This window comes from Azolla caroliniana, unplaced genomic scaffold (assembly GCF_043228905.1).
Source record: "Azolla caroliniana isolate FFs.n. ecotype wild unplaced genomic scaffold, voAzoCaro1.0.p SCAF_11, whole genome shotgun sequence".
Lineage (NCBI taxonomy): Eukaryota > Viridiplantae > Streptophyta > Polypodiopsida > Salviniales > Salviniaceae > Azolla > Azolla caroliniana.
In genome coordinates, this window is record NW_028230446.1 from 15,859,037 (window position 1) to 15,884,104 (window position 25,068).

General features: G+C 38.9%; 2 protein-coding genes across 3 annotated transcripts; one reads left to right on the forward strand and one right to left on the reverse strand.

The window, feature by feature from the left end:
* The first annotated feature begins 13,092 nt into the window (after window positions 1-13,092).
* On the forward strand, window positions 13,093-17,864 carry LOC147858001 (uncharacterized). Of its 2 annotated transcripts, XM_087327685.1 has the most exons (5): window positions 13,093-13,374; window positions 14,830-15,029; window positions 16,218-16,681; window positions 16,768-16,858; window positions 16,895-17,864. In XM_087327685.1, the coding sequence occupies exons 1-4, from the start codon at window positions 13,119-13,121 to the stop codon at window positions 16,820-16,822; spliced, it is 975 nt and encodes a 324-aa protein (XP_087183811.1). In that variant the 5' UTR covers window positions 13,093-13,118; the 3' UTR covers window positions 16,823-16,858; window positions 16,895-17,864. The 2 variants fall into 2 exon arrangements, with proteins under 2 accessions (XP_087183811.1, XP_087183810.1); XM_087327684.1 differs by having other exon boundaries at window positions 16,768-17,864.
* Window positions 17,865-19,940: 2,076 nt separating this feature from the next.
* Window positions 19,941-23,486, reverse strand: LOC147858002 (uncharacterized). Its single transcript, XM_087328024.1, has 8 exons — window positions 23,353-23,486; window positions 23,124-23,200; window positions 22,116-22,417; window positions 21,669-21,817; window positions 21,182-21,563; window positions 20,536-20,842; window positions 20,353-20,392; window positions 19,941-20,237 (listed from the first exon to the last, which is right to left on the reverse strand). The coding sequence occupies exons 1-7, from the start codon at window positions 23,390-23,392 to the stop codon at window positions 20,384-20,386; spliced, it is 1,266 nt and encodes a 421-aa protein (XP_087184150.1). The 5' UTR covers window positions 23,393-23,486; the 3' UTR covers window positions 19,941-20,237; window positions 20,353-20,383.
* Between the last annotated feature and the right edge of the window lie 1,582 nt (window positions 23,487-25,068).

The following is a 25,068-nucleotide window of genomic DNA, read 5'->3' on the forward strand; positions in this document are numbered from 1 at the left end:
AGGAGTTAAGTCGGGGCGAAGAATCCCATGTAAATCGGGATTTATCCCACATTGTAACGCATCCCTCTCCTTGTTCTATAAAAGGAAGGGATGGTCCCTTGTAGAAGGGTTGCCCATTTTTTATTAGTAGGGTATACCGTTAGATGGAGAGATGTTTTCTTTCTTTCTCTCTCTCTCTCTCTCTCTCTCTCTCTTGTTTTAGGGTTCTTCTTCTTGCTCTCCTCTGCTTCTTCTTCTTCGTCCTTCTGTGTGTCGAGCCTTGGTATCTAGCGTTCCGGTTTTCTGCCCTGTACTCTGTGCAAGACCCCGCTCGGCGCGACAAGCTCGAGAGCTCCCCGATCGGCGGCTTGGCAGTAGACAACGCTTGTATCTCATGCGACCTAGGTCCGGCTTGAAGTCGGTGTTGAATCTCGTTGTCTTTTAAATACATATACATTCGGTTGTGCATATTCGGGTCTCTGTTGGTGTGCGTGTGTGTGTCTTAGTGTTTCTTTCTTGCTTATGTACATGTTCGTGCAAGAGTCGATGTTGCGTGCCTGCTCTCTCTCTCTCTCTCTCTCTCTCTCCCCCTTCGGTTGCTTCCGGTGTGCTCCTGGGGTGCCCCGAAAAGGGTGAAGCACGACTTCCTACGCTCTGTCACTCCCTAGTCCAGGTCCCCCATGGTCCCGCCTTTCTCCACGCACGCGTGATACTTCGCGACAATGCTTAATTGACGAAAGCTCCGTGCAATGGTGGGACAAATGGGCAAAGCACACAACCGAGCTCTAGTTGCTAAGGGCGGACGCGGAAAACTGGCAGAAGGATGGCGACGATTGCTACATGCTAACAAAGGAGGACTTCATCGCCGTAAGAGATGAGTTAGCAGAAGACTTTGTAACTCTGGCGGAGGAACAGTCAGCAGTGGTCCGGCAACTGGTAGCACAGCTGGACAATGATCGATTGGATGCTCAAATCGAGTTTGAAAGCTATGAGTGGACTAGGCTACGGCAAGAAGAAGCAAGGCAGGCGGCGACCGTCAACCTCAACGATGAGGAGCCATCGTCGAGGTAAGGACCCGATGAGAACAAGGCTGGGGCGAGTCAACCGGAGTCAAATCCAGCAGAGCAGCTGACGGAGGAATCACCGCCGTTACCGGGAGCCCGAACAGACGGCATCCAAGGAGCAACAGTCGGAGGAGCCGGAGCCGGAGCAACAACAGCCACAACCACAACAGCAACCACAATAGCAACAACAACAGATTCCCGAAGAACCATTGGATACCCTGGAGCAGAGTATTCTAGATATCTTGGACGAAGGCTAAGGGCCGGATAGTGGGATTCGACGTACAAGGTACTGTCCCACGGGCGTGCCATGTGTTACCAGGCCGACAAAGGAGTTAAAGACTAGAATGTGAAAGGGATTGTATATTCGGAATCTATTATAATTAAGTAGTTTATGAGACGTGAACGGACGGACCGGAATCGGTATGCCGATCCGGATCTGGACCGGTTCCGAACAGGTGCCGGTTGGCACCATTTTGTACTCAACACCGGTAACCTATATAAAGGCCCGATTACAATGTAAAACTTTGACGGATAATTAATAGAGCTTCTTGTTTTATCTTTAAGTGTTGATTACCGTTCTGTGCTAATTGTTCTATCATACGCATGTATAAAGTTTAATGCCATATTGCTAAGTAACCAATTAAAGCCTGATTAATCGTCGACTCTTAAGTTATCTCGTCGTAGCACCCCTTTGGTGAAGTGTCTTCCGTAGACACCCTGTGTTAGGCCATTGTCCGGCCCTAAGGAATAACAAATGTGTGGGTATACAATAGTGCCATAATGTTACAAGAGTCTAAGTTAATTGTAGCAAAGGCAAGTTAAGAGTCTCATGTATATTCAAAGAGTTTGGTGAACCTTCATTAACAATCACATATTTGATATTGGTTAGATTGTGCAAACCCCCATATACATATAAGAATGGAATTAAAATAACCTTTGTGCCAAACCATATTGAACCCAAATTTCATTTGACACTACCATTCGCTATAGATTTTCCATCATGCCCATATTGATAGAACCCCAAAACAAGATGTAAATGAATCAATAGGAGACAATGCAAACTATGTAGATTCTATGATTTCTTCTATTATTGCTTTATGAACCCTATTATTCCTTCGTTTATAATCTCATTTCATATTTACTACAAATTGTCATAGCCTCTCTTCTTTTCTTTTCTTTTCTTTTCGTAAATAATGGCTTTCATTACAAAAGAAAGAACACCACCATGACTAACTTACAACAAACTATAGAACCCCTTCTATCTAGGGATCTAAAGAAAACTACGACACCAAACTCAATGCCACCCTACACACCAATTCAAATGGCGAATATGATGATATGTGACCTTGCAGAGTTCTCTCTCTTCCTGGTTGAGATTTTGTGACTTCTCTAGCACTGTCAATTGCCACAAAAGAAGTTCTTTTAACTTTAGAACATATTTTCTCACCCCAACTTGCGAATAAAAAATGAAGGCATTCCGCATATTCCAATTGAACCATAGCCCCCAATACCTCAAGAACTCAAAAATAATTTGAAAATGAGGCATTGATTCATTGTTCTCCATATGTGCAAAAACCCAACTGAAGGAAGATAGACTTACTCTTGTTAGAGACATCCACACTAAACTGATACACCTCCAAACCATCCTTGCCATCGGGCATGAAATAAATCGATGCCTACTATGTTCCAATTCCACCGAACAAAAGAAACACAATCCTTTAGTAATGTTTCTTCTTTTTAATGCATCCCCTAATGGTAAAGCTCCAACCATAACTCTCCAAATAAATACCTTGGCTCGTAGCATCAATCGAGAACACCAACCTGCCTTGATCACATGAAACCACCAAGTAATGGGCTTATGAAAACCCCATATCTTTATAACCCTTTCTTCCAACCACTTATGTTTGTCAATCAACTTGTGATAAGCAACATTCGTTGAGATCATAGTCAATCTCTTATTTCCAACAAACCTCCAATCAAGCTCTTGAGATCGCCCATCTAAATCAAGAATTGGCTCATGCGAAGATAATATTTGTTGCAACTTATCCCAAATAAAGTTATAACCTTTTGGAATACGAAATGTTGATCTTATTGTTCGAAAAGCCATTAATCTTCTTTGTGAAACCAACGTAGCATCCTTAACTCTTACCAAACCCAATCTAGCCATCCGATTAAATTGAAGGTTAAGAATTTGTTTACCTTCCCACCTCAACAACCTTGATGTTGCCAAAACCTCCATTTGTAATGAATTGGCACATCCCCTTTATTGTGGGGGATGCCATTCCACAAAATCCAACATACTTTGCCAAGATGTCAACAAATGATTAACAATCATAGACCCTGTACATTTGACATCCCTGTCAGAATTAATTACATTCCACCAATTCGCTTCAACCTTCATGTTTCCAAGCTTTATTCCGTTCTTCTCTATAAAGTATGCCACCATTTCTGTCCAAGGTTGTACACCTTCAAACATGAATCAAATGAAAGTAAATCGACGAGCCACCATATGCTCATATAGATTCAATATTGATGCCCCACCAAGACGCTTCGGAGTACAAACATGATCCCATGCCAACCATGACAAGGCACTTTTCCCTTTTCTTTTCCATAACAACATTCGCATCGAGCGTGACAACATTTCAAGAGCTTTCTTTGACCATGGGAGCAAAGGAAGATAATAAGATACCATAGAGACCATAATCGATTGGACCACCTTAAGTCATACATGAAAAGGCCAAAATTGAGACCTCCAATACATAAACTTATCCTCCAACCTTTTGGATACCCACTCTATAAGTCTCACATCAGAAACTTCCACCCCAATTGGATATCCAAGTTGACGACAAATCATACCACGATGTACTATCCTTCCTAACCACCCCAACCCTAACACATCTTGTTCTGTACATGAAATGAGGACAGATTTATGTATATTAATTCTCAACCCCGAAGCATTTGAAAACAATTCCCACACATCTCTTGTCTTACTAATATTTTCCCGATTAGGTGCCAAAAACATAATATGGTCATCTGCGAGAGCTTGAACAATACATGGCTTCCCTGATGGCAACCTTAGTCCAAGCAATTCTTCCCCCATAGCCATATTGTGTAACTTAACAAGAATAGGATGTGTCACAATAGTGAATAGTAAAGGACTTACCTGGCATCCTTGTCTAACTGACCTCCGAATAGAAATCGGTTGGGTTACTCCTCCATTAAACATCACATGTGAAACCGAACCCTCCCCTAATGTGTATATCAACTTAGACATACGATCACCAAAACCCATATGAGACATCAATTGATTTATAAATGACCAATCCACATTATTATAGGCTTTCTCAATATCGAATTGTAGCAACACTAATTCTTGTTTAGACTCCTTTGCATAGTCAATTGCCATTTGAACATTTAAAATATTATGTAAAATGTCTCTTTTTGCTAAAAACCCATATTGAGCATTATGAATAATAGAAGGTAAAACCTTATGCAACCTATTGGCCATCACTTTTTAACATTATCATCGATACACACTTGTACATCCAACAATTGTGTATAATATTCTATGCATTTCTTCACAATTTCTTGAGGATCGCAACACATGATACCATTTTCCTCTATCCTTACCACATTATGTCGTGCATGTGATTCATTAAGGTCATGGAAAAACTTATGTGATTGACAATTAGCATCATCCACTTCTTGTCTTAGACGATGTAGTGTAGCATGTTGATAATTTTTTGCCGTTAGGTCATGCATCGCAGAAATTAATACCACTTGATATCCCATCAACTCTACATCCATTGGCCAATAAGTTAACAATGAGTTACATTTATCAAGCAAATTAACTAGGAGACTTAATTTCTTTCTCCTTTTAAAAGCATGGTGAATTCCATAATATCTAGTTAACCTCTGAACATTTGCAACAAATACTTCCCACGCTTCATACCCATCAAATTGAACACGATAGGCAAATGCATCAATCAATTGACACATATAGGCATGGAAGACCTCATGATCCAAAAATGATGAATTAAAAATCAACGGTGGTTTTCCTAAAAACTCATGAAAACCTCTAATTGAGTGGTGATTGAACCAAAAAATTAATGGGAAATGATCTAATATAATTGACCCATAAGACATTGAAATATCCAAAATCTCTGGTAAAAAACCTTCGGTATGCATTACATACATTCGATCCAACCTACTCCAAGTATCCTTATATTGAGCCGATTGAAAGGTATAACCAGGTTCATCTCCCTTGATCCATTTCCATACATCCCTTAACATGACTTCAGTCTCAAAATCTCCCCATTCTTGAGCCTCTGGTCCATCCATAATAGAGTGGATAGATGTTGATTGATCTGTCTCCTAACAAACATTAAAATCTCCCATCAATAAACCAGGTCTACCATTATGAAGCACTGAGTTTAGAGATCTCCATAACAACTTTCGTTCTTGTGAAACATTTGATGCATACACACCAACTAACCAAAGAGCTTGCCCTTCATAAAATATCTCTACCACAATAAATCTTCCAAATTCATCTGAAACAATTACTTTTGGGTGAAATTTATCTCTTATAAACATGACAATCCCAGAATAATCCCCATGAACCTTGCCAGCATAACATAATGTATAACCCTTAGAATAACTAATTAAACCAGCATTTCGATGATCTTTATGCTCTACTACACATAAAACATCCCATTACTCACTTAACACAATCCTCCAAACCTCATGCATTCTAAATCTAGAACACAATCCCCTCACATTCCATGTGGTGATCTTCATACTTTATTTTTTCCTTTTATTCGAGAAATCTCCTTCTCCTTCACTGCTAATATTTTTGCCATATCCTGAAATAAATCCCCTAAGATTGCATATGAATTACTATGGGAATTGAAAACTCCAGACCCCGATGGCTCCTCATGTGAACGAGGCACCGATTTCCGTTTATTCCAAGGAACATACAAATTACCTTTATTATCAAAAGATAATTTCTTTGGATAGTCCTCTTGACGAGCCCATGGTTTATTCCGCATGGGATGTGTCGGTGTGACCTTCTCCATAGATACATTATGCCCAACATTTTTATTAGACTTCTTCATCTTTCCAGAAACTATTGACCATTGTCCTTCATCCTCTAGAGTCTTTCCATCCTTCTCATTCACAATTTGTGGTTCCTTTGTTTGCTCTGAAATTGTCAAATCTTGAATCTGATAATGAGTTGTAGGCTCTTCATGTACCACTTCCACTACATTATTTCTTTTTTTAGGACATTCAGCCATAAAATGCCCCAACACACCACAATGGAAACAATGTCCTGCAAATGTACCCCATTTAAGCCGAAAATACATAGGCGGCATACTAGAACATGCAATCTGTAAACAACTTGGCCTCTTTATAGCTGTTAATGGGTAGGGGGTGAAGTCTAAAATGGCTCCACCCCCCTCCCAAGGGGGTTACGTGAGAGAGAGAAACCAGGACAGTGAAAATAAGAAGTGATACAAAATGAGAGGGGAAAAATCTATATTACATTATGCCCCATGGGTGGGGTTTATATAGTACAAGAGGTAACCGTTACAAATAAAGAATGAGATAAGTAGGGAGTTACACTTACCCACTTTCTCACCTTTGTACACATGCACACAAATGTGCATGTGTTCATAGACATACTCATCCTCACACACTCATACACATTACACATACACATCAACCACATTATCGTGTTTCGCCCCTTATGCCTTCCCGTATATTCTTACGGGTAACAATAGCAGTATTCCAAAGAATACACATCCGATATCGATTTTGAGCATTAGCACTAGGAGGCACCAAGATCTTTCCCAACTTTTCCATCGCTAACCGTAATATTGGCCAAACCACTGAATATGTGTACTCTACCTCAACCCATACGAGACACTCTTGCTTTAATATATCTTGGTATTCCACTAATGGTCTCCACGGAACAATATGAACCAAACTTTTCTCATAAAAAACTGGCAATTTATTGAGTAATTTCTCTTTATACTCTTGTGATACCAAAACATCCTCATAAAATCCACGAGGACCAGCATAAACATCCTGAACACAATTAGCTTGTAAAATCCCATGTAACCATTGTTTGACCCTCCAAAGGAAAGGTATCTTTCCCGTGAAAAACAATATGACCCCTTTATCACAAAAATTAGCAAATGAGCCCAAAAACTCCTTATTGTCTATTTCTACCTTAGTCACTTCATCGTCAACAAACTCCTCAGCAACTTTCACATTCTCCCTTATACAATCTTCCATTAATATATTTGCCATGCATCTTAAATGTTCCCAATGACTATCATCTTTCTCAATATCATCTTGTCGCATTGCATCAACATAAGACATGCCATTACTATTATCTCCAATACATCGTTTTCTTTTACCATCCCCTCTTGGGCTTGATATTGACTCAACCATGCACGCATCCTTTGAAGAATTTGGAGACTCATCCATATTCATGAAAACACTACCATCCATATGACAAGAAATAGGAGAGAGTTCACTTACAAGTAATTGTGTTGGAGAAGGAATCAAAGCAAGCGATCATGAGATGCATGCAATCGAATGGATTTTTTACTCGTAACGTTCTACCAAGACCTCCAAATGATACGTGCAAATACTCTTTAGAAAGCTCTATGTGCAGGCTTCGAAACGAGCTAAAGAACAAAGGAAACGGACAATGTAGCAAGAAGATACATCAAAATTAGTGTTTGCCCTTCTTCAACATCTCCGAACTTTGCGTTTTCTCTCTCTCTCTCTCTACTCTCTCTCCGAATTAGTGTCATAGCCTCTCTCTCTCTCTCTCTCTCTCTCTCTCTCTCTCTCTCTTTCCAAATAAGAATATACTCCATTAGTTAAAATGACATACAATACACAACTTTAGTCATTATCTACTTCCATATGGGCTACCTCACTTATTTATCTTACACTCAATAGCCCACATGTTTGTTCTCCATGTTTCTCATGTCATTCACGCCCCTCTATCATCTAATGGGAGGGGGAACAACCATCTCGGTACTACGTACTACCATCAATCCGCTCATATTGGGCCCTCAATGTAGTTATTAATGTGTGCCATATTAGCTTAATAGATTCTGCTGGAGGCCGTTTGTTTGCTAAAAATACCCTGGTACATCTTGCAGTCCAAATGTTCCATATGATAATGGGTGCAAACAACATCCATAAATCTCCAATTTTTTGCTTCTGGGCATTACTTGTAGGTGCATTGTTATCTGTGATCAATCAAATAGTTCCATTCTACCCTTTGTACATTCCTTTGCATGTGCTATCAAATTTCTCCACATCATCATCAAGATAGTTCCAACAAACATGTCCCCATTTGAGGGTAAATGAGCTAGAGGCATGGCATAGCCATCGTAATGCCCTCCTCCATACAGTCGTTGCCTCATGACATTCCCATAGACAAAGGGAAATGCTTTCTAGATGTCCACATGCACTACATCTAGGATCTACATTGGGGCCTTTAGCCCACGCCCCTACCGGGCAAGGCTCTATGCACAATAGGTCATAAGCACATCATTATCTTGCGGTCACCACTATCATGCCATATCATTTTCCAGAATTTAGCTAATCTCCTTTCATTGATGCCCTCTTGTATCCAAAATTTACGAGCTGCAATATCTTTGTGTTCTTGTTTTAGTATAATTTGCCTCCCAATTTTCGTGTTGTACCTGAAAAATTGAACCAACTTGGCACCATCAATTTGTCCTTGAGTTCTCTAGAAATACATTGTTGGTCCCATGATAGCTTATTTGAATGCCCTTCTATCGGCCAACACACTATCGTTGGTTTGAGCTCACTCGGCTTGGGGTCAACTATCATATCCTTTCCATTTTTTGCAAGCAATCTAATCGGCCTTTCAGTTTGATAGGCTAGTTGCTCACATATTACCATTCTATGCTCTATTTTGTAGTAGCATGCCTCATTAGATCTTGCTTTCATTCCCTTAATTCCAATTAGATAATTTTCAGCATCAATAAGTCTTGTGACTTGTCCATTCAATTTTAGAGGGACTTATGGCTTCATCTTCCAAGATTTGCCCATTGCGTGCAATGGCATTTGTAATCCTCATTAGCATGCATTTACCCATGTTTATCCTCCATATTCTAGTCTTTTGAGTGCCCACATAATTACATAGGAATCTCTTCCAATCTGCCAACGTATTCCCTTGGGCATTGATTAAATTGGCCCATTTGAAGCCTGTTTTTTGTCCTATCATCAGCCCATCCACATCTCTAATTAGTGGGTTCCAAACAATAGGCATGTACATTCGGGCATATGCATCATTGCTCCACCTACAAATGATTCCCTTTCTTATTCCTTGTCATGGCTTCATAATTCCAACATCACATATACTTTGTGTACATCCCCAGTATTTGGGTCACATTTCTAGCACAAACCCCCAAAAAGCGCTACTTGGCCAACTTCCACCTTGTCTTGGCAACCACATCTTCCATTTGTGTCGCTAAAGAATTTTCCAAGGTGCCTCAGGTGGTTGCAAGCTCCTGGCCACCAATTTGCCTAGCAATGCCTTCGTTTGCACCACAGGATCTATTAGTCCCACCCCACCTTCACTTTTATCTTTAATGTGTGGTCCATGCAACCTTTGCACGAGCATGTTTTTCCTCTATGCCCCCCCATAAGAAATTTTTGATCAGCCTTTTTATCACTTTCATCGACTTGGGTGCGATTATCCAACATGTATTGTGGCCATTGGAACCCAATTTGCAATCACAATCTTGGCTACAAAGGATAATTTTATTGCATTCCACCATATTAGCTTCGCTTTTATTTTGTCCACAAGTAGATTGTAGTGTTCTGAGTGATCAATGTCCATCCTGACTTTGAAACCCAAGTATCTAGTAGCTTCTCCTCTCCTCACCATCTAAAATTAGGGTTTGGAGCCCAATTTCCTCTCCTCAACCATATGAAATTAGGGTCTGGAGCCCAATTTACCACAGGCTTATTGTTAATCCAAATGCCCACTGATTTATTCCAGTTTATTTTAGCACCCAATCCCCTACAAAACTCATTTATTCCACTTTGCAGTCTGTCCAAGTTGTTTGCATCCCCCTTAACGTAGGTTGTTGTATCATCAACATATTCTGTATCAAGCCTCATTCCTGCATCCTCGGGTAAGGGAAGGCCTTGTATTTGCCAATATCTATCACCAATCTGATAATGCAAGGCTTCTACTGCAATAATGAATAGGTACGGGGCCAATGGGCATCCTTGGCGTACCGATCGTGTCATCCTAAAGCTCTTCCCCAAGCTTCCAGCCATTAAAACCTGGCTGGAAGCATCCTTGTAAAAGGCAACCAATCCAAGGATCCATTGTTGCTCGAAACCTAGGGCATCCATAACTGCTTCTAGGAATTCCCATAAGATCCTATCATATGCTTTTTTGAAGTCGAGTAACATTACTGCTAGGTACACTCCTTGCTCCTCCGCCCATGCTGAATACTCCCAGAAAGTTATCACATTGTCAACAATGCTTCGGTTTTCTAGGAAGCCAGTTTGCGTTGTATGTATTATGTCCTCTAGGACCGTTTTCAATCAACTACTTACAACTTTAGCCATGATCGTATAGGCATTAGTGAGAATCGTCCATGGTCGCCAATTATCAAGCATTGTTAACTCATTACTCACCTTCACATTATGTGGATTGCATCGAATGTTTTCTATTATATGCAACAGGACTGGTGCATGGTCTGAGAACATCGTTCCAGGACAAATTATGCATTTGCCTTTCATATCAATGAGCCGAGGGTCCAAATACCATCTGTCTAGCCTGGACATTGTCCTCCCATGCACGCTTCCTCCTACTCTAGAGTATAGAAGAGAATTTTCTTTTTGCATCTAAAAGTTAGGTGCGTTCCAACAATCTATCACATTATATGCTAGACAAAACTTATCCCATGCATCTTTTTCCACCCCTTGCATCGTGCCATTTGCATTTCCGCTTCTATCTTCTTGTTGCTCCACCATATTAAAATCTCCTCCAATGATCCACAAATCTGCATCCGGTTTCTTGTCCACTAGTTGCAACTAGAATTCCTTTCTTTCGGCAACTGAATTTGGGGCATATATGTTTAGTATGCCAAGTGCCCATATCTGTGTTTTATCCTCTGCCTGTGAATGTTGCATCATACTTAGGTTTCATGGCTATGAGTACTCCCCCATGAATCTGTATGTCCCCCGTAGCTGCAGACCATGTATTGGTCCAACTCCCAGGGCAAATGTTTCCAATTTTGCCGATCTTATCCCCATCTAGATGGTGCTCTTGCACCATGATAACATCAGGCACAATTGCCTCAATGCATCACTGAATTTCAGCAGCTAATACATTCTTCCTCATGTGGAATTGGCCGCCGCCAATTCCTTGTATATTCCGTGTTAGCAAGCTAAGATTCATTTCAACATATACCGTGCCTCTTTAGTGGTCCAACCAATGCATTTTCAACTTCCACTAGGTTCGCTAAGATCATATCTTGGAGATTGTCCTCTTCTAGTGTCACCATTTCAAGGTGGTATACCTTGAATTCCGTGATCATTCGAGGAAGCTTCCTAAATTCACATTTATATAGCATATACCTTGCCCAAGCTCCGTATCATGGTGTCTTTCCATTGTCTTTTCATTTTCACACCTATTGTAGTACCATATGTTTGGTGAAAACACACAATTATATTAATAAATGTGTGTAAAAAACACTACTTACAATAGGTGTGACAATGGAGTATGGTTCTCTCTCTCTCTCTCTCTCTCTCTCTCTCTCTCTCTCTCACACACACACACACATGCATGCATGCTTGGACACACACATACTAAGATACAATCACGTGAGCAACCATTATTTTATTTTATTAGGGGCTCAAATTTTGACAAAGAAAAATGTATATGTAAATTTCAAACAATAAGCAACCACATATTTCAAATTTCTAACACTACAACCACTTATTTAGTAGATTTCCATCTTTTATATAAGGTTGTTTTTTGCAAGATTTCATCGTTCTCCTTGGCATTATTTCAATACCTTGAGATGGTCATGACTCACGACCTCATTGTTGGAAAGTTGTGTCCCACGTGTTTCTAAGTATCTAGATGTTGTCATAATGAGAAATGTCTCGACTTGGAAAGTTTCGTGACCCCAAAAACCATGTCGTTATGACCCTATGAGGATGAATGAATATTGGTGTGCTTTTCTTGGCCACTCCGAAGGTACATTGTGCCACGATTTAGGATATCTAAAAAGCATTCGATTATATATATGTATTGGGGAAGTTCTATGTTTGGTTCAGGTCATCACGTTGCTTTCCTTTCCTTTCCTTTTTTTTTTCGCAAATCCATGTTTGTCATTAAAACAAGATGATAAAACAACCATTGCTATCTTCACTACTTTGGTAGTAGCGATATGGCAAAGGGAAACCCTCTCAAGTGTTGTAATACTAGATGGTATAAATCTACCTCATCTTGGGACAATGTCCCCATACAACAGAGTTACAAAAACTGCCAAATCAATTTTCCCTTTCATCCTTTGGAGTTGTTGTGTTGAAGATTCAGAACCCATTTCTCATGGTCCAATTAAAGCACATCCCCAATACCTAAGGTAGTCAAACACGACCTGACTTGATATGATGGCAAGGATATAGCATTATCTCCTTTCCTTTTCTCTCTTTCCTTCTTTCTTTCTTTCAGTTTAAGTCCAGGGACTCTCGAAATGGGTGGCAATTCCTTCTTTGTTTCTTTCTTTCACTTAAAGTCGGGGTCTCCTCGAAATGGGTGGTGATTCCTTCTTTCTTTCTCTCGGTTACGTTCGGGGGTCTCGAAATGGGCGGCAATTCCTTCCTTCTTTCTCTCGGTTACGTCTGGGGGTCTCGAAATGGGCGGCGATTCGATGGCCGGCCGCTCGAAGGAAGGAAGGCCATGCTCTCCATTCATGTAAATAAATCTTCCAAACCTCTCTCTCTTTCTCTGTTTCTCTATTTCTCTGCACATGTGTGGGGCCAAAAGAATCCATGGCGAAGCTCGGTACCTCTCCATCTCCGTCTCCGTCTCCGCGACCCCCCCTTCTTCTCTTCCTTCCTTCTCCATCGTCCCTGCCGCAGCTCTCTCTCTCCATGAAACACCTCAACCGCAACCCAACATCGAGAACAAGAGGAAAGCGAACGGCGTCATGCTCCATCCGCTCAGATGCAATGAAGGTTTCCTCTGAAGAACTCAAGTCGCAGCTCGAATCGCTACATTCTGAAGCCGAGAGAACTCGAGCTCGAGGTACGGAAAACATTCCATTATATGATACGCGTTGCTTGTAAGTCATCCGTGGTGGATGCTCACAGAACTGTGTGGTAAGTATTCATCATGTCCGGTTTTCCTGTGTTCCAAGAAGAACGGAAGTGCTCGACCAACGTCTTAAATTTTTTAAAGGAGACCATTGGCTATATAGAGACGAAGACAATATATATTGCGTAGCTTATGGAGTGAGGAAGCTTCTCAGAACTCAAGAAACGTTTTTTATTGTATCTTGTAAATCTTTCATAATATACACATGTTCTGAGTCAGGCACCCGTGAGATCGCTCAAGAATCCAATGTATGAAAAGTTTTGTTATGTATCAACCGCAGTTTGGTTCCGTGTATGAGGAGAAAAATAAATTCTTTTTGTATGTATCTATACCTGGTAAATATTTGCGGTCATTATTGGGTGTGTTATCAGAAATGGAACCTTAAATTACTGTAAATCTTCGGTCAACCAACAGAATTTCTAAATTTGCTTCCAACCAAGCCAAGTGTGGATCTTTCTTAGGATAGTTGCATGGACATTGGTTGACAAATATAACGATTCTTAAATAGTATTTAAAGGGATGGATCACTTCAGAATTTAGCACTTTTCTGTATCCTCACTTTCTTTGCTTCCTTCCCAGATTCATATCTATCACCTGTCAACTCTTTCACAAAAAGGGTTTCGTGAGTGTCACCCATGCCATATTTTTGACACTGGTCGAATGAGTATGCTAACAGCTCTAACCTCATTCTTGACTGCCACTGTTGTCAAAGGTGTTGAACCCTGTTCGCTCGAAGAAATCATGTAACAAACCTATTGCCAGAGTAGTTGGACCCTATCCCCATGCAAAATTCAAGAATGCAGATAGTTCCATTTATTTTGGTTATACAAAAGTTTAACATCATCACAAGTGAATGACAAATTGGCCTCAGCAACTGGACTTTGTTCCATTTCGAAAATTGGGAAGCATGTATCTTCACTGATAAGAGAGCAGTCACACAATTAATCTTGACACATAACAAAATATTTTGTCATGTAACGATACGAGAGAGTAGTGACACAATTAATCTTGACACACAACAAAATATTTTGTCATGTAACGATGTATGTAAATAAATTTGTTGTTTGGGTGGTTCTTTGTGTTAGGAAGTATTGGTTAATGAAAATCGCCACCATACAGACACCTCTGTGAATTTTGGGACAGGGTTGAAGACCCTGGAAACTGTAATCGGTTAATGTAGGGCGTAAATTAGGCTAATTAGGAGAATGTAAAACAGACATATCCCGCACTTCTCACTCCCACCGGCCAGCTAATAGGGATATACTGATTACCAAACTTGTAATAATGTACTAACTACATGAAATAGGATTCAAATGCCAATGTTTTGGCGAGGTACATCTGGCTTTATGTAAATTTTATATGATATAGTACCATTGTATGTTTCAGCGAATGCAGCAAGGGGACGATTCATGCGGCTAACAGAATCTGTTGAGAAACTGAGGATGCGAGCTCGAATCGAGTTAAAAGCTGGTAAAGAAGAAAGTGCTAGACAACTCATAGCAGAAAAGCAAAAGATCATGCAAGCATTGGAAAGGTCTAAGAAACGGGCAGAGGTTCTTGAAGAACTTTCCAATAAGCTTGGTGAAGTATGTCAGATCATATTTTTGCTATGTCATATGAATAACTTCTGTTCTGAATGATTTTTTGAGCCAAAGTTTGCCAACCATTTGTAATTCTCTCAATGAGATGAGAGGCATAGGATTCAGTAACTGAATGCTTTCATAGTGCACAAGAAAAGGGGGTAAATGATAGCAACAGGATCTGGACTCTGTTATGATACTTCTTGTTAGTGGATGATGAAAATTTTGGTATGAATGTTGGCTCTTGTAGAGGGGTGTGGCAATAGCATTTGGGGTTTAAACAGGTGATTTAGTAACATTAGTTTCAGGCCTTAACATCCTGTAGTGGGAATTATACAAAGTGATGGTTTTCCCATGCAATTCCTACATTCCAGTCGCTGCATGGGAACATCATCATTCATATTGAATGCATTTTTCATCTTTGGGGAAAGTTGGATATCTGGTCACATGTCCAAAGGCACTGGTGGCGCAAATCTCTCTTTTGTTTTGCAGCCAGTTTGGGAGGTGAGTTACAACTCCGGAGATGTTGTTTTAATGTCCTTGAGCACCAGAAACATGACCCATGGAACTAAAAATGTTTTACAAAGCATTCCAGTGGGTCACCATATTCATCTGGTTAGTAATTCATGGAGACCTACTAATGTGTGGCATCATCGTCAATGTCAATGTCTTTGTGATCTCCCTCTATCTTAGGTGGTATGGAGATGAGTGCTGTCCTTGTAACTTCAGTGGAAAGCCTAGAGCTGCTGTCAAGAGCTTTTCTACCAGTTCTTCCAAAGTATGCCTGAACCATCAAATTTACTCAAACTTGATTATGTGCATGCTTAATTAGTTTTTTATTGTAGTCATATGAGTAGTTTATCCAAAATTAATCCCAATAACGTATAGTTGATTTCTTCAATTAATTCTAATGCATGATATATCTCAATGTTTTGTTTTCATGATTTTTTGAAACATTCTGGGACATTGTGAAATGTATCTGATTATTCATTCTGAGTATCTGGCAAAAAAATTTGTTTGTAATGCAAAAAAATTTGTTTGTAATGATATATAGTGGGAATTCTGAGCATGTTTTGAAGTTTTATCTTTATTTAAGAGTCTAAAAATCATAATTACCAATGTGTATGCTTCACACATTTGATTGATTGTATTGGCAGGAAATGAAATGTATTCGGCAATATGAATGTTTTGCAGGCTATTTCTGGAAAGGAAACACAGCTAATCGCATTACTTTCAACATCAAACCCAGGCATAGATGACAAGAGCCCTGACAAAGTGACAAGTGTAAGAATTGTTTCACCAAAAGCAGAAGCTCTTGCAGTTGAAGAAAATGTTGGCTTGGATAATTCTGATCTAGATGAGGATGAGGCAGGGGATACTACATACAATGCTATACCTAATGCAGAGATGGAGCATAGTTTTTCTGAAGATACTAGTAGACTAGATAAGGTGGATGATTCCATATCTGCAACTGGATCAGATTCATATATATGTTTCTTGTCAAAGATCGACAAAAATCTTGAAGAATTAGAGACACAATTATATGACTTCATTCATGTTGCAACCATGATTCTGCCTGAGGATATTGATTTGACAAGTAATGAGAAGGTAACTACAGTTAACCAGATATGGCATGATGTGCGAAGTGTAAGGGCAAGGTAAAATTCACAAAAGATTGTTGTTTTTACCATTTTCTGGAAAATTAATCCCATGCTCAAATATCTCATATATATGCGCTCTCCAGGATCAAGTTGGTTCAGAATCAAGAAGACATAAACAGACATGGTGATGGTTCTTAATCCTACATCTCTGACATCTCTTATGTCTTATGACAAGTAAGATATTTGTATCTTTCCTCAAGCTCCCATACTGTTGAATGTAACATGTAACTTGAACCACCACCGAGTTCTTGAAAACCCAAAGAAAATGATTACAATCGAACACAGTGATATCTGTATAATGAGAAACTCAGTAAACTTTCAAAGAACAGTCTACTCGGAGATCATTTGCAGCATAGGGAAGACATCGAAATCTCCTTGAGTGAAAACATGAATATTCAATATATAGATATGAAATATGTTGAGCATAATGTGGCTGGCTGTGTTCCGTTTAACACACTCAAACAATAGATGTACTCATCCATCATTTGAAGTGATTCTCGACATATATTTATAATATGTTCTTTCTCCTTCATAAGAAACACTTGACCGATGTATCTCACAGTTGATGAAATTCCAATGAAGTATCCTGTCAAATTGCCTGGTCTTTCAAGGCGTGGCACGTCAGTTTCATGCGAAGCGGTATTTATGAATTGATAAGAGTATTATCCGAATTCAATCATTTGTATTATATAATTCTCGTTTGCCTAAAACTCTTGCTATTGGTTCATCTAAGGTGCACCATTATTGGATAATCATTTTGTCAAAGATATCTCAGTTTCATGCAAATTGCTATTTATGATTGATAAGAGTATTATCCAGATTCAATCATCTGTATTCCCAAAAACACTTGTTATTGGCTCATCCAAGTTGCATCCTTATCAGGTAATTATCTTGTCAAAGATATATGAGTGTCACAAGGATTTGGAGCTCACAATCCTTGACGAGAGATTGGCAATTGTGGAGTTCTCTTCCTAATTTGGAGAAGTATTGCTATATTCAAGGACAAAGAACATCTAACACTCCATCTCTCCATACATTTATATACTGTGTCCACTTGGCTTGAGCCATGTATAGCCTACATTGAGCTTGAACCTCCTATATTGTGTATAGATATTATATATGCAGCATAAGAGGGCTCTAAGGATATTACAACTATGATGATTTGATACAAAATTTGTGGTATTTATGGGTGTTGGCGTAGATTTGACAAGAGATGTAGATAAAAAGTTCTTGATGTGAGTAGAACTCAACACAATACTAGGATACGAAAGAATGCTAATGACAATTTAGAAGCAGAACAAGTGTATCCAGCAAATCTTTGTCTTGAAGGTGATATCGAAGGTGGTCTTAAGCGTGAAATGCTATTAGCTATTTAAGGAAATCCTGACATTGTATACATGTTAAGCATTCATAGATGGCATAACAATTAGAAACTAAACGTGTATGTATCCCCTCTATCAAAACATTTTTGACAATGTAGGATTTAATTCCTTGTCTCAGAAACTTGAAAATACCCTTCTAGATTATTTTGCGCATTTAATATTTCCTTTTACTACCTTGTCACATTATGGTCACGACGTAGTAGTTTAATTGTTGAGGGAAGGTTGTAAATTGTCAGGTATCTCAATCTGACCCTGCGCCTTAACCTGGCTTCCATTCGGTATTATGTACCCATGCGCCCCTAGCTATATGGGCTGATGGTATGCGATTTCCCACCATTTAAAAATACGGATCAAGTACATATTTTTTATCGCTGTAAGGGTCGGTGTAGTCTCCTCCAGGGCGTAGCCAGGACCTTTATCATATCATCTGAAACATTAAAAAATCCCCAAATTTCAGTAAAACAAAGTAACTATTGCATGAATCATTTTGTGTTTGGTTCAGATGCAAAAAGGGAACATCAAGAATTAGATCAAAGTTCCATTATTGATGTAGAAGAAAGAAAAAGAGAGGTCTTAGTGGCTTCTAAATGGCCAAAATGGTCTCCAAATTTGATCAAGAGATTAAATCATATCCTAGTTCCAATTTAAATGTTGATATCAGTTGGTTCTTTGAAGCAATGGTCATTCTTCCCTAGTTTACTACTGCCATGATGTTAACTCAATCAATTTACAAAAGAAATACAATTTACTAGATAATCAACAAAGTCTTGTGTTTCACAGAGTAGTAAGCAATAAGTTAGTTCACAATTATTGATTTTATTCTACTATTTCAAAGTTCCATTTCTCTTCAATGTATTGGCCACAAGAAGGCCAACGATATCAGTGGCTATAATTCCCTGTACTTTTGTAGTTATGTTGCCATGCAAGACGTTGACTTTTAAAAGGTATAGACATGGTATGTCTCTAAAAGAGTAATGTTTCAAAAATGTAAAGTTCAGAGCGTATGGTTCTGAAGTCATTCTCCTGTTTGCCCAACATGTGAGACACAAACAAGATCCTATCCTGCCACATTCTTTTCCATGCCTCTTTCACCATGTCACGACCCCTATCCTGCACAATCACAAAATGCAGATCTTCCTCTGACATATTCTATACCGAACAACAAACCATATCCTCTGAATGAGCAGATTGCACTCAAGCATGTAGGGTTTGGCCTATCTCCTTGTTCATCCACATCACCACTTCCATGCTCTTATGCCACATTCTATTCAAACGTCCATGATTTTCAGAACATGTTTCAGTTTCAATCACAACAATATTATTTGAAATTGAACCGACACATTTTATTTGATCAAAGGTGATGCCACAAGCATGATACTAACTAAGGAGTGCATGTACCCACCCATATGCAGGACAGATTTCAAGCTGTACATCTGGGCTTGCCTTATTCACCTGTTTCTCCATCAAGTTAATGGCCGTTTGTCCTCGTGCTCCTACAATAACACATTAGTTGTCTGATTGGAGAGATTGACCTCGCCGTCAAATCCTCTACTTCAAAGCACAATCTATTCAGAACTTTCAACATCAAAATCATATTGGCAACTACCAGAATATTTTGTCAAGTATCCAGACTGCCACACAATGCATTACATAATCCAGTTCAAAATCTTACCATTCCTACAATGTAGACAGTTCCCTCAGCATTATGGTTAAGACATTTCATTCCAATACATTATTGAAAATCTCAGGGAGTAGGCGGCATTATGGTCACAGCACAGGTTAGACGTCAAGGTAGGATTATATAGTTATTTAAGACACAGGTTACTGTCACAGAATTAAACACTGCCTTGAAATTCTGAAATTCCAGTTCAAAATTAAAATTTCAAATAATCAGTATGTCTGTATTAGCATACAACCAATCCAGATGACAACTACCCATGAACTCAATCAAAAAAACTTAAGGAGTTGTGGTTGAAAATGAACCAATAACAAACTCCAAAAGCTGAATTACCTTTCTCTATAAACATTTCACTCCTCATTGACAAAGTCAAAACACACCAATAGCATGTCAAAAAAACCACCCATGAATTCATAGGCATAGTTGAAAAACAATTCAAATTAAAAAAGTCCGTGAATTTGAATTTGTTGGAATTCCGTGATAACTCTAATACCTGCAAATCAGGTCAACAAGAAAAGAAAGACCAAATCCATGTTTAAACTTGAAAATTTTACCATTTTAATCAACTAGACCCATAAAGAAATTGAAACGCAAAACCAGATATTCACCTCAAACAACGTGATACATTCACAATTTTCATTATTTACCCTGTGCAACAAAAACCAAGGAAACAAATATATAATCTACATTTAGATTTTAATTAACAAATATATAATCTATCCTACCAAATATGATATAATATAAAGCTTTTTCAAACTTATGATCCTGTTAAAAGAACACTTTGAATATACCTTCTTTCCGGGCTTTTTTTGCTTGCCATTTGGTTCTCCCACAGACACATTCTCAGTTTCATAATGCTTTTTGACTTTATGTTGTTTACTAGGAGTTTTATCTTTCCCTTCTTTCAAAGGAGTTCCGTTGTCATTTTGTAATGATTGTGTATCCAAGGGCTCTTCTTTCTGCTCTGATTCCTTTTTCTTTTTATGTTTCTTCTTCTTCTTCGCACTTTCTGATGTTGCATTGGTTTTATCCACTGATGTATCTTGACCATTCTCAGGTGCTCTTGTGGGCTCTGGAGATGGCTTTGTCTCAGATAACCTGAAACATTGTCATCTTCCGTCTCAAAAAGAATGGTGATACAAATACAATATATACTCTCATTTACAAAAATTGCAGAACTTTGTTTGCTGATCTAATTGGCCGAATTTCCTTTTGATGAAGGAAATGATAGGAAATTGTAAGGAAATACAAAAACATTCTCTTAGTTTCGTAGAAAAATATGGATACAAACAAAAGAAAATGATGAAAAAAAGACCAAAGAATATTTTATATAAATTTTCAATGAAAAGTACACAGGATTCAACCAGAGATCAAGGTGCCAAACCCTCATGTAATTAAAAGAGGTTAAGAAAATATTCAAAGGAAAATCATACAAACCTTTTCTTAGTAGACCGAGTATCTTGGGCTTCAACTTTCCTTTTCTTACTCACAGAAGCATCATTCTTATCATCGTGTTCACTACTGACAATGGAATTAGTGACACCATCACTGCTAATACCACCATTAGCTACTACTTCTTTGTTACTCTCCTTACCAGCATCACTGTTCTCATCCCTTGATGGTACTGTGGGTATTATTGCTTGTTTGCTTTCTTTAGAGGTCATGGCATTAGTGACACCATCACTGCTAATACCACCATTAGATACTTCTTTCTTACTCTCCTTACCAGCATCACTATTCTCATCCTTTGATGGTACTATGGGTATTATCTTTGGTTTTCTTTCTTTAGAGACCTTATCATCCTTTGCTTTGAGTTTAACTGTATGTTTTTATTGAACGTTAATGGAATCATATCTCCAACAACAGACTATGTAATTCATGAATGTGAAAGGAAATCTATATATATATAGACATATACATATACCTCGTGATTTAGGAAGGGGAATCAGTTCATCTTCATCGGTTGTCTCCTCAACATCCGAATAAACATCATCGTCTTCATATTCATCCTCATTGTCATCATCATCTTCTTCTTCTTCTTCTTCATCATCGTCACAAATGAAGTCATCCATACTGAAAGTGGTTATGGAATAAGCAGTGGCAGAAACTATCTAACACCAGGAAGAAGCAGTGTATTTGCTCTCAAACGTCAACCATACTCAATACACCCTTCAAATGAACCATTAAAGGTAACATATATCCTTTAAGACTGAACTAAAGGCTAATCGAAGGTGAAGTAGATCCTTTAAACTGCATTATACACTAACTAACAAGGGGAAAATAGAACTAGGTTTATCTGCAATAAAGACATAAATATTAAAGGGAAAATGGATTCTTTGAACTGAGTAAGATATTAATGTTTGAAGGATACGAACCACCATCTTCATCGTCTTCATCATGACTCTCTTCATCAGAGTATCCATCGTCTTCCACATCTTCACCAGGCTCATCGTCCTCGTAAGAGCCTTCAAAATACCCAACAAGGTGGACGCTGGCGGATCCTTTGACAGAGATGGCAATGTCGTCCTCGAAGTAGAGGTCAAGGGAGCAGCTCTCGGAGATTCCAGGGAGAAGGGAACAGAGATAAAGAGAAGGAGAGGGAGAGGATCCATGACCTGCTCGGCATTTCACAATGACTCTCTCCCCCTTCACTGGCTTCCTCCCCAGAGTGGCCTGAAATAGGTGTACCATTAAAGTTATAGAAAAACACGGATACAATCACATGCACAAAAGCCTGCATAGAAAGGGTGTAGGGTTGGAGGTAAGGAAATGAACTATGGGTACAAAGTGAAAATTTTCCACGTAAAGGATTTGGTAAGTGGGTGTCTATATTGAAGAATTTTTATTGTAAATATTGCTGCTTTGTGCATGCTCACTATCCCCTAAGGAGTAAGTAAAAAGGGGGTGATTGTGCAGGGTTGAGGAATGCCTGAGAAAGTAAATCAGAAATGTGAAGATGAAGGTGGAGAGCATTGGTTGGACAAGTGTGATATATATATATATACACATATATACATATACATATACACTACTCTGAACTTGTTCAGAGCAAAATAGAACATATACAGATTGGTGTCATGGAATCCATTCATGCCTGAGGCTAAAAACGAAGGAGAAAGAGAAAAAGAGAGAGATGAAAGAGGTTTAGGCATAAATAGAAGAAGGAGACGGAGATCAGATAGAACAATATGAATCGATACAGAGTGACAGAGAAAGCGAGAGCATTAAAAATGAACCCACACGGAAAGAGAATGATCCGAGGAGACAGTCAAAATCCATGCTCATATAGACACACACACACACAGGATGATGCTGAATGACGATGACGATGAATGATGGAACAATAAGAAATCGACGGAATGAGAGAACGGTCGCAAACCTGGGAGATATGAAGGCGTGAGCCGCCATAGTCAGAGCGAGCGAGCCTGAACGTCTGCTTCGGCTTCACTTCAACACCTGGGAAAGAAAGAAAAGCACATGACAGTCACAAATTCAATGTCTGCTCACCCCCATAGCTAATGAATGCTTCAGAATGAATGGTTGGAGGACTGAAATGGATGGAAGGAAAAAGACGGATGGATGGATGGATGGATGGATAAGAGGCTTACCCCAGAACTCCATCGCAGGAGAAGAGGTCTCGAGCCGCATATAATCTCTCTCTGTCTCTGTCTCTGTCTCTGTCTCTAGCTCTGTCACCCTCTCTCTGTATCTCTGTTTGTCGCCTCCCTCTCTCTGTGTGTATGTGTGTCTTCGCGCGCTTCTTATTATGTTCTATTTGTGTTTAAGAGAGTGATTGAGTGAGTGAGTTTGTGTGTGTGTGTGTGTGTGTTTAAACCCTAATATAATTTATGTGTGTGTGTTAAACCCTAATATAATTTGTGTATGTGCATTTGAAACCCTAATATATACATATTTGTGTGTGTGTGTGTGTGTGTTAAACCCTACTATAATTTGTGTGTGTGCATTTGAAACCCTAATATATTTTGTGTATGTGTGTTTAAACCCTAATATAATATGTGGGTAGGTCGGTCAGTCGGTAAACCCTAATATAATGTTGTATGCAAAGCGCCTAATTTGTGTGGGTGTGGGTGGGTATACAATGTTGTGTGTGAAGCATTAGTTTAGACCTCCTCCCCTTGTTTCCATAAGTTATCCTATATTATACAATGGGCGATGGAACACAAACAAGACTACCACGACCGTGAAATTTACGAGCCTTGCCCATTATGGAACTCACTTTTAGTTCACCAGATGGGGAGATGGGGCACCCAATCCAAATGACAGTGGACAAACAAACACACTTGGCTTCTCCAACAAATAGCCCAAAAGAGCATAAGAATGATTGGTTGATCGCATCTCCCTTTAGGTTGATGGATTCTTGTGTGAGTGTGGCATATTTCTTATATTTAGACAAACCAATGGGGGCACCCTTCCTCAATCATCAAAAGTTGTATGTTGATCACTCCATTCCAACTATCACTTGCCCTATTTATCTTGAAACTAGAACATTGTCCAACTTGCTTACATTCAATATCAATTGTGTGCCCCCTATTTATTTCCCTTGCTAGATTGCACTCTTCATGCCCGTTTTACTTTGGATACAAACATTCCTTTATCTTCATTGGTCCTAGGATCCTTGGTGTCTAAAATCAAACCTTTTATTGAGGATTTCATCCTTTCAAATAAGTTAAGGAATTTCTATTTCTAGTAATTTTGAAGATGACAGATGGGTCATTGGATGGTTTGGCTCATCAAAATGGGGCGAATCCTTATCGTATAGATAGTGCATTTGTTTCTAAGCATGCAATTCCTAGAATCAAGATGGAGATTCCATCTAAAGTAGTTACAAAATGCATTCCACCCCTTAATAGTTTTTTTAGAGGAGTCTCTCGTACCATTGCTTTCAATCTCATTGTTAGTGTGCATATTTTAATTGCTTTGAGATTGCAGAAACTCACAATTAGATCAACTTTATAAATCCTTCTGACAAATATTTATCCATCAGCATAAACTATCAAGTAGCACTAATCTTGTTCCAGATTTTGTGCAAGTTCATGCCCTAGTTTTTACAAAAACTTTCGCATCAATATTTACCATTGTCATTTTCAAGATCATTTTCTTGCTCATGATTCAATATTGGTTTTAGTTTGTATACATACGTCCGAGTTCTAGAACTCTATGAACGTACCTATGATGTCTTCTTAGAGTTCCTTTTATATATCATGACTTCTCTGATCATTTCAGCAAGTATTTGGAAGCTTTCAAACCACCATAAGTACATGATTTGTTCTATGGTTTACAAAATTAGTATAATATTGCCATAG

Excerpts from the sequence above, each read along its gene's own strand:
- LOC147858001 (XM_087327684.1), top strand. The coding sequence starts at position 13,119 with ATGGCGAAGCTCGGTACCTCTCCATCTCCGTCTCCGTCTCCGCGACCC. Across the intron at positions 13,375-14,829 it reads CGAGAGAACTCGAGCTCGAG|CGAATGCAGCAAGGGGACGA; the intron begins GTACGGAAAACA and ends TGTATGTTTCAG. Across the intron at positions 16,682-16,767 it reads GTGCGAAGTGTAAGGGCAAG|GATCAAGTTGGTTCAGAATC; the intron begins GTAAAATTCACA and ends TGCGCTCTCCAG.
- LOC147858002 (XM_087328024.1), bottom strand. The coding sequence starts at position 23,392 with ATGCGGCTCGAGACCTCTTCTCCTGCGATGGAGTTCTGGG. Across the intron at positions 21,818-22,115 it reads GACGATGAAGATGGTGGTTC|TATGGATGACTTCATTTGTG; the intron begins GTATCCTTCAAA and ends AACCACTTTCAG. Across the intron at positions 21,564-21,668 it reads TCCCCTTCCTAAATCACGAG|TTAAACTCAAAGCAAAGGAT; the intron begins GTATATGTATAT and ends AAAAACATACAG.